At 55.9% G+C, this 12,190-nt stretch overlaps 2 protein-coding genes across 2 annotated transcripts in view; both read left to right on the top strand.

Moving 5' to 3' along the window:
- Positions 1 to 2,597, top strand: part of SLC22A13 (solute carrier family 22 (organic anion/urate transporter), member 13) — an 8,867-nt gene extending 6,270 nt beyond the window's left edge. Inside the window, exons 9-10 of the mRNA XM_005882627.2 lie at positions 263 to 478; positions 711 to 2,597. Coding sequence (XP_005882689.1) covers positions 263 to 478; positions 711 to 804 — 310 coding nt within the window. The 3' untranslated portion in view covers positions 805 to 2,597. The remainder of the gene's footprint in view (positions 1 to 262; positions 479 to 710) is intronic.
- A 4,283-nt stretch (positions 2,598 to 6,880) lies between these two features.
- Positions 6,881 to 12,190, top strand: part of SLC22A14 (solute carrier family 22, member 14) — a 9,216-nt gene continuing 3,906 nt past the window's right edge. The window contains exons 1-7 of the mRNA XM_014530285.1: positions 6,881 to 7,712; positions 8,378 to 8,481; positions 8,689 to 8,843; positions 9,124 to 9,292; positions 10,087 to 10,207; positions 10,472 to 10,569; positions 10,847 to 11,061. Coding sequence (XP_014385771.1) covers positions 7,200 to 7,712; positions 8,378 to 8,481; positions 8,689 to 8,843; positions 9,124 to 9,292; positions 10,087 to 10,207; positions 10,472 to 10,569; positions 10,847 to 11,061 — 1,375 coding nt within the window. The 5' untranslated portion in view covers positions 6,881 to 7,199. The remainder of the gene's footprint in view (positions 7,713 to 8,377; positions 8,482 to 8,688; positions 8,844 to 9,123; positions 9,293 to 10,086; positions 10,208 to 10,471; positions 10,570 to 10,846; positions 11,062 to 12,190) is intronic.

Here is a 12,190-nt window from a genome sequence, read left to right as displayed (position 1 = left end):
GGGGGGGGGGGGGGGGGGGGGGGGGGCTGGGGGCGCCCGGAGGCCCTGCAGGCCTGGGGGGCCATACAGGGATCTGGGCTCTCCCAAGGAAGTACGCTGAGCTGGCGCTGCAGCCTGGCGTTGAGGCCAGGTCCCCAGCTGGCAGGCCCTGCAGGCCTCGGGGGCCATACAGAGATCTGGGCTCTCCCAAGGAGGTACGCTGAGCTGGCACTGCAGCCTGGCGTTGAGGCCAGATCCCCAGCTGGAACGGGCTTCCCCGCAGGCAGACGGGCATGGGGCTGGTGGCCATCTTCTCGAGGATTGCGGGCATCCTCACGCCCCTGGTGATGCTGCTGGGCGACTACCACGAGGCCCTCCCGATGGTCATCTATGGCAGCCTCCCCATCGGGGCGGGCTTGCTCTGTGCGCTGCTGCCCGAGACACGCGGCCAGGCCATGAAGGATACCATCCAGGACCTGGACCAGGGCCCCCAGCCGCGGTGAGCAGCCCGCTTCCTCTGCAGCCCGGGACCCTGGCTTCCCATCAGTGCCCTACAGCAGCCCACGCCTCTGCCGCACCATCCGTCCGTGGCCACTTAGAGACCAATGAGGGGGTTTAGGAACCACAGACATCTGACTGGCCTTGGGGTTAGATCCCCCTACTTGGGGGGGGGGGTCACTGCTATGGTGTCACTTCCGGGTCAGCCAGTGATGGCTTTTCGCTCCCTCTAGGACTAAGAAGTTAGCGCCCGCAGGAAATGAAACGGGGGCCTCAGGAAGAACTCCCAGCCCAGGGGAGGCCTCTGTGAGCAGCACGTCCTTCTGACCTCATTCCCTGGACACCGCAGGACCTGAGAGCAAGACTGGCTTTGCTGATGGAGGCAATACACCAGGACCCGACTCCAGCACCAGCACCCACCTGGGACAGGGCCTCTCCCCTTCTTATCCCTGGAGCCCCACCCCCAACACCCTCTTCTGGGTCAGGGTCTTGGTTGTAACTTGCCCTCTGATAGTCTTGTGGGGGGTACAGCTCCCCTGACCCCTCCATCTCTATGGCGCCTAGAGGTGGTGGTAGGTGCTGGGCCAGTTGTCCTCTTTGTAAACCCAGCATGGACGCGTCCAGCAATCCTCTCGGATACCTGGACAGTTGTCACTCATGGTTCTCAGCTATGAAGCGACGGGCAGTTCTGTTTTGCTTCCTACTTGTACCCTCATGGAGTCAGTCCCAAGCCAAAGTCTTCTCTTGGGGACACTGAACCATCTTTCTTGGCACAGTGTGGCACCCGGGCTGAAACTGCCATGGTGAGAAACAAAAACCCGAGCGGAGCCGGGAAAGGGCCAGTTCAAAGCGGAAGGCGGTTTTCAGCTCTAAGATGTGGACCCTCGAATCCCTTTGAGGCGCAGTGACCTTTCCTGAAAGAGACTTAAATGGGCCCTCGATTGACACAAGCAAGATGCAAAATTCACCTATTGCCTCCGGACAGGTCTTCGGAGACTCATTTCTGTAGGGACTGGGGGCCCCTGGGGAGAAAGGTTTTTTCCCCCTGTGTGTATTACAGCGTGCCCCTGGCTTCCTCTGGCCCACGGGTAGATGCTCGTCTTTGGGCGCTGGCTGGTGTGAGATCAGCAGCTGAGGCCCCCGAGAAGACATGCATCCTGATGTGGACTCGACCCCAAGGAGCTGTGGGCGGCCTGGGCTGGGCGGGGTTGTTCTGCCTCGGTTGGGGAGCCCAGAACAGCCCAGATTCGGGGTCGTGCTAGCAGTGGGCCCACTGCACATGCTATAGCCAGCTTTGTGGGAGTTAGTGCAGAGCTCCCATCTCAGGCTTGGGTGCAGGAGCCTTCCTACGCCGGGCCTCGGGCTTCCCATTTTCAAATGGATGGTTTTCTAGGTCCCTTAACACTAATCAGCAAGGACTCCTCTTGGCGGCCCTGGCTGGGTGTGACAGGCAGAGGGCTTCACAGTCTGCCCCCAGGGTCCAAGGAGATAGGAAAGGAGGGCCACCCTCCACCCCCAGGACACTGCCAGGCACTGGGCTGGACTGAGTCCTCAAGTGTGGCCCTGACTCAGCCACCCTGGACATTGCCTCACTCGCTGCCCACTCACCCACTCCTCTGTCAGGGAGGGGTTAGCGTCTCGGTTTCCTTGGCTTCTGCCCAGGAGGAGCCCCCTGGCCACCAGGCTTAGTGCCCGCCCTCCTCAGAGAGACCCCTGAGATTGAGCCCTGTGCTGTGCATCTTGTGTTTCCTATGTCACTGTCAAAGGCTAAGGCACCCGCACTTCCCCTGCCACCTCCTCTACTTTGACACTGTCCCCACCGAGTCCAACCCACTGACCTGGCCTTACGTTCACCCAGTGCCACAGGTGGGTGGCTTTCAACAGTAATTTATTTTCTCACAGTCCTGGAGGCTGGAAGTCCAAGATCAGGGTGCCAGCAGGGGCAGGTTCTGATGAGGGCCCTCTTCTTGGCTTGCAGGCAGCCACCTTCTCGTGGTGCCTTCACATGGTCTGTCCTCTGTGTGTGGATGGAGGGTGCGAGATCTCTCTCCTTCCTAGAAGGCCACTAATCTCATCAGGAAGGCCCGCCTTCATGACTTCATCTAACCCAAATTACCTCTCCAAGGTGGATGGAGGGTGCGAGATCTCTCTCCTTCCTAGAAAGCCACTAATCTCATCAGGAAGGCCCACCTTCATGACTTCATCTAACCCAAATTACCTCCCCAAGGCCCATCTTTTTTTTTTTTTAAAATATATTTTATTGATTTTTTTACAGAGAGGAAGGGAGAGGGATAGAGAGTTAGAAACATCGATCAGCTGCCTCCTGCACACCCCCCACTGGGGATGTGCCCGCAACCAAGGTACATGCCCTTGACCAGAATCGAACCTGGGACCCTTGAGTCCGCAGGCTGACGCTCTATCCCACTGATGGCGAACCTATGACACGCGTGTCAGAGGCGACACGCGAACTCATTTTTTTGGTTAATTTTTCTTTATTAAATGGCATTTAAATATATAAAATAAATATCAAAAATATGTCTTTGTTTTACTATGGTTGCAAATATCAAGTAATTTCTATATGTGACACGGCACCAGAGTTAAGTTAGGGATTTTCAAAATGCTGACACACCGAGCTCAAAAGGTTCACCATCACTGCTCTATCCACTGAGCCAAACCGGTTAGGGCCCCAAGGCCCATCTTTACCTATCACTGGGGTTTAGGGCTTCAACATGGAAATGTGGGAGACTGGGGGAGGACACATTGTCTACAACACCATCCACTGGGCCCTGTGGTCGGTAGACCTTGTTCTGCCTCCCCACCTCTGTCCTCAGATTTGAGGATGTAAGCCATCATTTTCATTTCTATGGAGAGATGGACATCATTTGCCAGCATCCTGTACGTTATCCCTTCACCCTTTAGTTGTGCCCCAAGTTGCCCCAATTTGCAAAACCACAGCAGCTAAAGAACCCAAACATCTACCTTTTCTCTCCCTGCACCCCAGACTGCTGGGCACTGCGGGGCACTGCTTTAGAGGGTCACACGCCCGCCACGTCTTTTCAGTGAATGAGCTGCTAGTCATCAGCCTCAACTGGGCCTTTCACTGCACCCAGCTTTCCCACCAGCTTTTTCTAGTCAGCTTGTTTTCCAACTCTCACCAGTGGCTTTTTCTTTTCATATATATATATATTAGAGACCTGTTGCATGAAGAGATTTGTGCAATAGGCCTTCCTTCCCCTGGCTGCCGGCACCAGTTTTCCTCTGGCACCCGGGACTCAGGCCTTTGCTCCGGCCACAGTGGAGAAGCCACGCCTCTTCAGTCTTCAGTCTTCGCTCGGACTAGACCTGGCCAGCGATCAGGACCAATCTGTGGGGCAACCAGTGGGGGGGGGGGGGGAGCCCCACTGGCACCTGCCTTGACCAGCCTGGCGCCACCTGCTTGCCAGCCAGCCCCGCCCCACAATCTCCCTGCTGCCGCTGCCTGTCACCTCCTTCTGCCAGGGCAACCGGAGGGGCAATTGGGGGCCCCACTGGTACCTGCTTTGGCTGGCCTGGGGCCAGCAGGCTGGGGGCAGCTCCTACATTGAGCGCCTGCCCCCTCGTGGTCAGTGTGCCTCATTGCAACCAGTAGTTTCGCAGTTTGGTCAATTTGCATATTAAGCTTTTATTACTCCTGCATTGAGCGCCTGCCCCCTCGTGGTCAGTGCGCCTCATTGCGACCAGTAGTTTCACAGTTTGGTCAATTTGTATATTAAGCTTTTATTATTTATTGATTTTAGAGAGGAAAGAAAAGGGAGAGATAGAAACATCAATAATGAGAAACATTGATCAGCTGTCTCCTGCACACCCCTACTGGGAATTGAGCCTGCAACCGGGGCATGTGCCCTGACCCGGAATCGAACCGTGACCTCCTGGTTCACAGGTCAACGCTCAACCACTAAGCCATGCCGGCCGGGCTCACCAATGGCTTTTTCTAACCTCCCATCTGCATCCCTTTATTCTGCCTCCTAACAGCCTCTCCTCCTTCCAGAGAAGGAGAAGCCATCCTATGGCAGCTCCCAGACTTCTCACCACCAGTCTTCCACCTCCGCTCTCTCCCCTCCCTCCTGAGGCAGTGGAAGAACTGCCCTGCACAGAGCTGCTAGGGGGCCAGGCACGAGGCTCAGCGCTCACCGCTGCCCCCAGATCTGGGAGCAGCTGAAGGGGGTCCTATCCCCCCTCTGCCTCTCCTCCCTCCCCCACCGTAGGCCTGGGGACTGAGGACAGGTGAGTTGTGTCTGGGCAGATGGAAGATCTTCCCTCAGTGGAGGTGGGACCTTTAAGGGGAGGGCAGGGGCTCCAGGAGCCGGGAACAGTCTGCACAAAGGCCTGGAGCTGGCTCGTGTGGAGACTTTCCCACCTGCCTTGCCCCAGTCTCTCCCTGGGGTCTGTGGCCAGCTATGCCCCTGGAGTAGAATGCCGCTCCTCACCATGCCTACCCCACCCCCTGCCCCATTGTGACACTACTTCCTGGCCACCAATGGAACCCAAAGGTTCTGCTGCCAACCACCTGGCTAGGCCTGGAGTATGCTGAGGTGGGTCCTGGCTTTGGTTTGTGGTTCCGTCTCCAGGGAGGAGGGACGGGGAGGGTGGCAGTTTTGATGACACCTGGCAAGTGTGGGGCCGTATTCTCAGCACAGATGTGGACGGGAGCCTGCCAGGACCGTTCGACTGTGGGGAGTCTGTGAAAGGAGCAGGCTGCCCTCACAGGAAGTGTGGGTTTGGGGTGGCACCTGGCCATTTCCTGCCTCAGATGGAGTATTGCTTCTGGCTATATGTTTATTTTCCAGGACTCAGTTTCCTCTTTTTCTGTTGTTACTCCTCACCCAAGGATATTTTTTCTATTGATTTTTTGTTTTTGTTTTTGTTTTTTAGAGGGAGTGGGAGGGGAGGAGGGAAGAGGGCGGGGAGAGAGAGAGAACATTGATGTGAGAGAGAGACATAGATTGGTTGCTTCCCGTATGCACCCTGAATGGGGCTGGGGATCAAACCTGCAACCCAGGTAGGTGCCCTTGACTGGGAATCGAACCTGAGACCCTTCAGTGTTTGGGCCGATGCTCTAACCACTGAGAACACTGTTCAGGGCTCACTTTCCTCTTTTGTACATTGAGAACCAATTACCTTGGGCCTGTCTACCTGGCAGGGGACCTGTGGGGTCAGTAGAGGGAGCAAGTGCTCCAGGGCCTTGCTGACTGTCAAGATCCCCGTGGGCATTCAGGTGATGCTGGGGGACACTGAAGGGAACCCCGAGGGCAAGGTGGGGACAGCTGGCTCCTGAAAGCCAGAGATCTGTGGGCAAAGCAAAGTGCCCTCCCTGGGAAGTCTCCTCCATCCACCTCCGCCCCCCTCCAACCTTACACATGTATGCACCGTATTAGTTTCCTAATGCTGCTGTAACAAATGACCACAAATTTAGTGGCTCGAAACAACACACATTTATTACATCGCAGCTCTGGAAGTCGGAAGTCCAAAATGGGCCTCACTGGGCATAGGTCAAGGCGTCAGTCAGCAGGGCTGCGTTCTTTCCTGGAGGCTCCTGGGGAGCATTCGTTCTCCTGCCCTTTCCAGCTAGAGCTGCCTGCATTCCTTGGCTGCCATTTTACATTCCCAGCGGCACTGTACAAGGTTCCAATTTCTCCACTTCCTCAACAACACTTGCTGTTTTCTGGTTTTTGTTTTTTTTTTAAGTATTAGCCACCCTAATGGGTATCTTTGCACATATTTGTTAAAATATATTTTTATTGATTTCAGAGAGGAAGGGAGAGGGAGATAGAAACATCCTATACAGTAAAAGGCTAATATGCAAATCGACTGAAGAGGGGAACGACCAGTGGCTATGATATGCACTGACCACCAGGGGGCAGACACTCAATGCAGGAGCTGCCCCCTGGTGGTCAGTGCACTCCCACAGGGGGAGCGCCGCTCAGTCAGAAGCTGGGCTCATGGCTGGCGAGCATAGCAGCGGTGGCTGAAGCGCTAAGGACCCCCTCAGGGGATGTCCGACTGCTGGCTTAGGCCCACTCCCTGGGGTCCCGGACTGCTAGAGGGTGCAGGCTGGGCTGAGGGACACCCCCCCCACCCCAGTGCCCGAATGTCATGCATTGGGCCTCTAGTTAATGATGAGAAAGAATCATTCATTGGCTGCCTCCTACACTCCTCGAACCCACAACCCAGGCATGTGCCCTGACTGGGAATCGAACCGTGACCTCCTGGTTCATAGGTCAACTCTCAACCACTAAGTCACGCTGGCTGGGCTCATTCTACTCTTTTGGTGCCTCACTGCATCAGCTCCATCTCTGTGGCCTTCGTTCCTGGCCACTCCTGATCTAGATTTGGGGAGTATTTTTGGTGCTGTTTTCTTGAAACAATGTTCCCTGGAGAACTCTACTTTTGCAAGACTGGTAGTGCCTTGGTGTGTGTGTGTAAACTAAGTTTCAGCAGCAGGGAAATTGTCGGAGAACTTAGCACTTAGCAGGGCATTGTCTAAAACATTCAAGAAATAGGAATGGGCGGACCAATGGGGGACAAATTAACTAAGAAACTTCAGAAGCAAAGCGGGGAGCTACAGAGAACATCAAGGTTAGAATCCAAATTGTTCTAAGACAGGCCAATTTCAAGTCAGTGGCTCCACGCCAGCCCCTGACTTCTGGTTGGTAGACACTGAGCTGCATCCTTTCTCTGAACAGATGGCACATGAAGACAATTCAGTGGAGCCCCAATCCCGGTCCTCTTACAGGGACTTACCCCAGCAGATGGCGGCAGAACAACCCCGTGCCTGGTCTCTGGACTTGTTGTTACGCAGGTTGAGGTCCATAGACAGCAACCAGGGTGACAGGTTTGCCAGTATCATGGAAGCGATGGGGAAGTTTGGCCCCTTCCAGCGAAGGCTGGTGGCCCTGGCCTTCATCCCCAACCTCCTGGCGGTCGTGTTCATGTACGCTGACCTCCTCGTGGCCGCAGAGCAGAAGGCCTATTGCAACACCAGCTGGATTCTGGCCGTGGGCCCTAACCTGTCAGAGGCCGAGCAGCTGAATCTGACCCTGCCCCGGGACAGAAATGGCAGCTTCCTGACCTGCCGCATGTTCCTGCCTGTGAGCTGGGATCTGGATTCCATCATCAAGTATGGCCTCAACTACACACAGTCGTGCAGCCAGGGGTGGGTCTATCCTGAGAGCACGACGCGATCAGTGATCAATGAGGTGCGACTTGCCCTGAGTTGCCGGTAGCATGGGCCCAGAGATGTGCCCCCGCCCTCCCCAAACAAGTGCAGAAACTGAGACTCAGGGAGGGGAAGCAGTTGGCCCAAGGTCACCGTGCAGAGAGGAAGGGCCGAGGCAGAAACTTAGAATTCTTGCTGCCCAGCTCTAGCCTCGCCCATCGTAGCCAGAAAGCTAGAGTGGCTTTGGGGGTAGGGACAGAGGCAGGGTTTGCCATCTGTCCAGGGAGTTGCTTCTGCAGTTGTGGCTCTGCCCTCTGAACTCACAGAAGGTCGGGAACTGGAGGAAAAAAGCAGTCTAAGATGCAACCTGGGCCCTTCAGAGCACAGACCTGCCAATCTGAACCTCTGGGCTGGAGCCCAGCATCTGCATTTGGGGAAGGGTCTTTAGTGATGTTGGCCTTTAAACGGGGACCTCTCCATCTACCCCCTATCTTGGCTCTGCCCCTGGTCCCTCTCTTCAGGCCTAACTCCCAGAGTGTGCCAGATGCAGGATGGACGGCAGGGGTGACAGCTGAGGCCTGCTGCCTGTCCCTGTCCCAGGCCCCTTCTGCCTAAACGCCCACCCTGGGAGGAGACTCCGTCTCGGGAACCAGACGGCTGACCCTGGGTGGAGGCCTGTGGCCAACCCCTGCGTGTAATCCCCAGTTTGATCTGGTGTGTGGTGAGGAATTTTCCCCGGAAGCCGTGCAGTCCATGTTCCTGACAGGCCTCCTGACAGGGGCGCTCATCTTCGGGTTCATAAGTGACAAGTGAGTCTCCCAGAGTTTCTTCTGGTCCCTGGGGTGCCCCTGCCTCCTCCTCATGGGCATGCAGAGCTGAGGCGTCTCAGACTGAGGGAGGCAAGGGTGGGGACACTCTGGAGGCCCACGGATGGCTCAGGACCTGGCCCGAGCGTTGGGCTGGGTCCAGACTCGGAGGTTCACGCGCTGGACACAGCCTTCCCTCGATGCCCGCAGGCTTGGCCGCTACCCCTCCATCCTGCTGTCGAACGTGGGGATCATCATCTTTGGCTTTGGGACAGCCTTCGTCAACAGCTTTCACCAGTACCTGTTCTTCCGCTTCGGGGTGTCCCAGGCCCTGGTGGGCCACAGCATCAGCAGCATGGCTTTAAGTGAGGCCAGGCTGCACGGAGGGGAGTGTGCACCGGGAGGGCGGGATTTGGGGGGATGGGGGTGGGGGGGAGGGGCCACGAGCCTGCAGGACCGAGTTGCCATCCAATGGCACATGGAGCGGAGGAAGCAGCCTCCGCCTCAGGCTGCCTAGAGGGACAGAGAATGTGTGCTCAGTCTGAACTGTCCCACGCGGGGCTGGGCGTCTCAGAAGGCTGGCTGCAGGAGCCGCCCCAGGGACCCCGAGCTAACCCGGGTTTTGTCCTCTTGGCTTCTGCACAGCTGTCGAGTGGCTGGTGGGCGAGCACCGGGCCCACGCCATCATCCTGAGCCAGTGCTTCTATTCTCTGGGGCTCATTTTCCTGAGCGCGTTTGCCTACAGCTTTCCCAACTGGCGGCTGCTGTTTCTGTTGGGCACGGCCCCCGTGTTATTCCTCGTCTCCTTTATCTGGTAAGCCGAGGGGCCCGGGGCACGCCCGGGGCTGGGTCCGATGGACTTGGAGATTGAGGGTTGGAAGGGATGGAGTGAGTGGATTGCTCCCTGGGAGGAACGTGGGGATGAGATGAGAGAGAGCCAGGGGCAGAGCCTCTGGGACCCCAGCATTAACCCTCCTCAGAAGAGACCCTTAGAGGGATGTCAGAGCCGGTCAGAAAACCAAAAGGCAACGTGTCAAAGGGCAAGATTCAAGGACAAGGAATGGTCAGGGTTGAGGGCAAACAAAAAAGAGTCTCGTAAAGTTGGTCTTGATAACCTTGAGTTGACTTCCCCGGAGCGACAGGTAGTTGAGGAATGAGGAGGGACTGAAAAATGGAGCCACTTAGGGGACTTTTCCACAGTGTCGGGCTGAAATCCCAGCTATGTGGATGGGCTCTAATAGAGGGTGTGGGCATGGAAGACAGTGCCCTCCGTGTGAGGACAGTGCCCGGGCAGGTGAGGATGACCCTTGAGATAGAAAGTAGTTGAGCTCTTCAAGGTGGCTGAGAGGAGAGACACTGCCAGGCAGGGGAAATAATGGCCAGGGTGACACCGAGCAGCTGCGGGACCTGTGTGTGGCTTAGGAAGGGGAAGGGGTGACTTCCAAGGAGGGACGGAGGACACCTTGAGGTTGACGGTCACCTTCAGGGCCTCCGTTATCTGAATGACCTCATGCTGGAACAGGATGGCCACCCCTGAGGCAGAGATGGGGCCCACTTGGGTGTCCGGGGCATCTTGGAGTGATGAATAAAGGAGAGTGTGCCGTGCAGGATTCTCCCAGAGTCCCCTCGGTGGCTGTTGGTGAAGGGGAAGGTGGAGGAGGCCAAGCACGTACTGCGCTATGCAGCTGACATGAACAAGAGGACCATTCCTTTAAGTCTGTTGGACAAGGTAAGAGGCCTTGGGCCCAGTGTAGGGCAGGGCTGGGGGTTGTGGAAGGGCCTCTTCCCGCCTCATCCTTTCAGGTGGGGCGTTGGCCCCGAGGGTGTCTCCAGCCCACTGCTTGAAGGGAACATTGGCAGCAAAATCAAATCCCGTCAGGGGAAGACCAGAGACCAGGCTGGCACTGTGGGGGCAGGGCCCTGTGGGTCTTCTAGGGGTGGGAGCAAGCTGGGGTCCCCGCCCTGCCTCTGGCTGGTCCTCTTTGTCCTGTAGCTACAGATGCCTGGAAAGAAGGTGACCAATGCCTCCATCCTGGACTTCTATAACAATAGTCAACTGCGCAAGGTGACCTTGGTGATGGGCTGTGTGTGGTGAGTCCCCAAGGCTGGCCAGCAGGGACTGTAAACGCAAGTGCATGCCAGGAGCTCTGGTGAAGGAATGGGGCATGGCCTGGCTGCAAGGGAGCAAGGCCTAAGGACCGGCGTGGCCGGTAGATTCCAGATCTGTGTGTATTTCTCCCTTTCATTCCCACCCTGCTCCCCCCCCCCTTCGCTTCTGTCTTCATTTTGCCCCGTCTGCATGAGGGTATCTGTGTATGTGTTCTCTCTCTCGTTCTCTCTGAGTAGTTATCTTCCGGTCTCATTCCAGGTTCAGTGTTGGTCACAGCTATTCTACACTGACCTTGAAGATGAGGGATTTTGGTGTGAAGTACCAGATGAGCGAGATCATTCCTGGCATGATGGGGATGCCTGCCCGGCTGTGCAGCATCTTTCTTTTTGAGCATTTTGGGAGGAAGTGGACTATGGCTGGGTCTCTCTTCCAAGGCAGCTTCCTGAACTTGCTTATTCTTTTCATCCCCTCAGGTACACCCCCTCCCCCCGCCCCATGCCTTCTGTCAAATCCCTCCTTGTGCCTCTTGCCCTGTCACTCCAACAAGACACCCTGGGAGTCAGCATCCTACACCTACAACCTACCTTCTCTGCAGGGGCCCAGGTACCTCCAGAGTAGGCACTAATCTCTAGAGCACTGCCCTCCCTGGGCAGTGGGGTCCCCAAGACCAGGCACTCACAGCTCTCAGAGGCCTGGGAGAGGGTGAGCTGTCCGGAGTAATCATCCCTGTGTGGGCAGGAGAGTGGACAGCCTTCTTCCACCTGATTTCAATCCACATTAGATCGGGTGATGCATCCCTGGGTGTGCACAGATGCATCAGTGCACCGAAAGGTTGCTGGTTCGGTTCCCGGTCAGAACATATGCCCGGTCAGAACATATGCACCGAAAGGTTGCTGGTTCGATTCCTGGTCAGAACATATGGGATCGATCCCCCATAGAGGGTGTGCAGGAAGCAGTTGATTGATGTTTTGTTCTCATATCATTGTTTCTCTCTCTCTCTCTCTCTCTCTCTCTGTCTCTCTCTGTCTCCTGTCTCTCTCTCTCTCTCTCCTTCTCCCTTTCTCTCTCTCTCTCTCAAAAATCTATTTTTTAAAAATCTTAAAAAAAAAATGTGTACAGTTCTGGCCTGTTTGGCTCAGTGGATAGACTAAGTGTCAGCCCATAGGCTGGAGGGTCATGGGTTCATTTCTGGTCAAGGGCACATACCTTGGTTGCAGGCTCCATCCCCAGCCCCAATGGAGGCAACCAATCGATGTGTCTCTCTCACCTCGATATTTCTCTCTCTGTGTGTCTCCCCATCCCTTCCACTCTCTCTAAGAATCAGTGGGAAAATATCCTCAGGTGAGGATTAACAAGCAAACAAAGGGAAAAAAATGTGAACAGATGCAGCAAAAATAATCTTTCCACTGCTACCCAAGGCGTGGCCGCTCATCTGTAGCCTCTGGAAAATGCCTGTTAGCTGTAACTTTACCAGGAAAGCAGAACCTGCCTGCTGAACCCAGGGGCACAGCATCCTGGTGTCCTGTAGGCTCAGAACTAAAGAAGGAAAGCCAGGGGTTGGGGGAGCTGGCAATATTTTCAAAATTTCAAAGAACCCTAGGG

This window comes from Myotis brandtii, unplaced genomic scaffold (genome assembly GCF_000412655.1).
Source record: "Myotis brandtii unplaced genomic scaffold, ASM41265v1 scaffold731, whole genome shotgun sequence".
In the NCBI taxonomy this organism is placed as follows: domain Eukaryota; kingdom Metazoa; phylum Chordata; class Mammalia; order Chiroptera; family Vespertilionidae; genus Myotis; species Myotis brandtii.
This window is presented reverse-complemented; position numbering and strand designations above follow the sequence as displayed.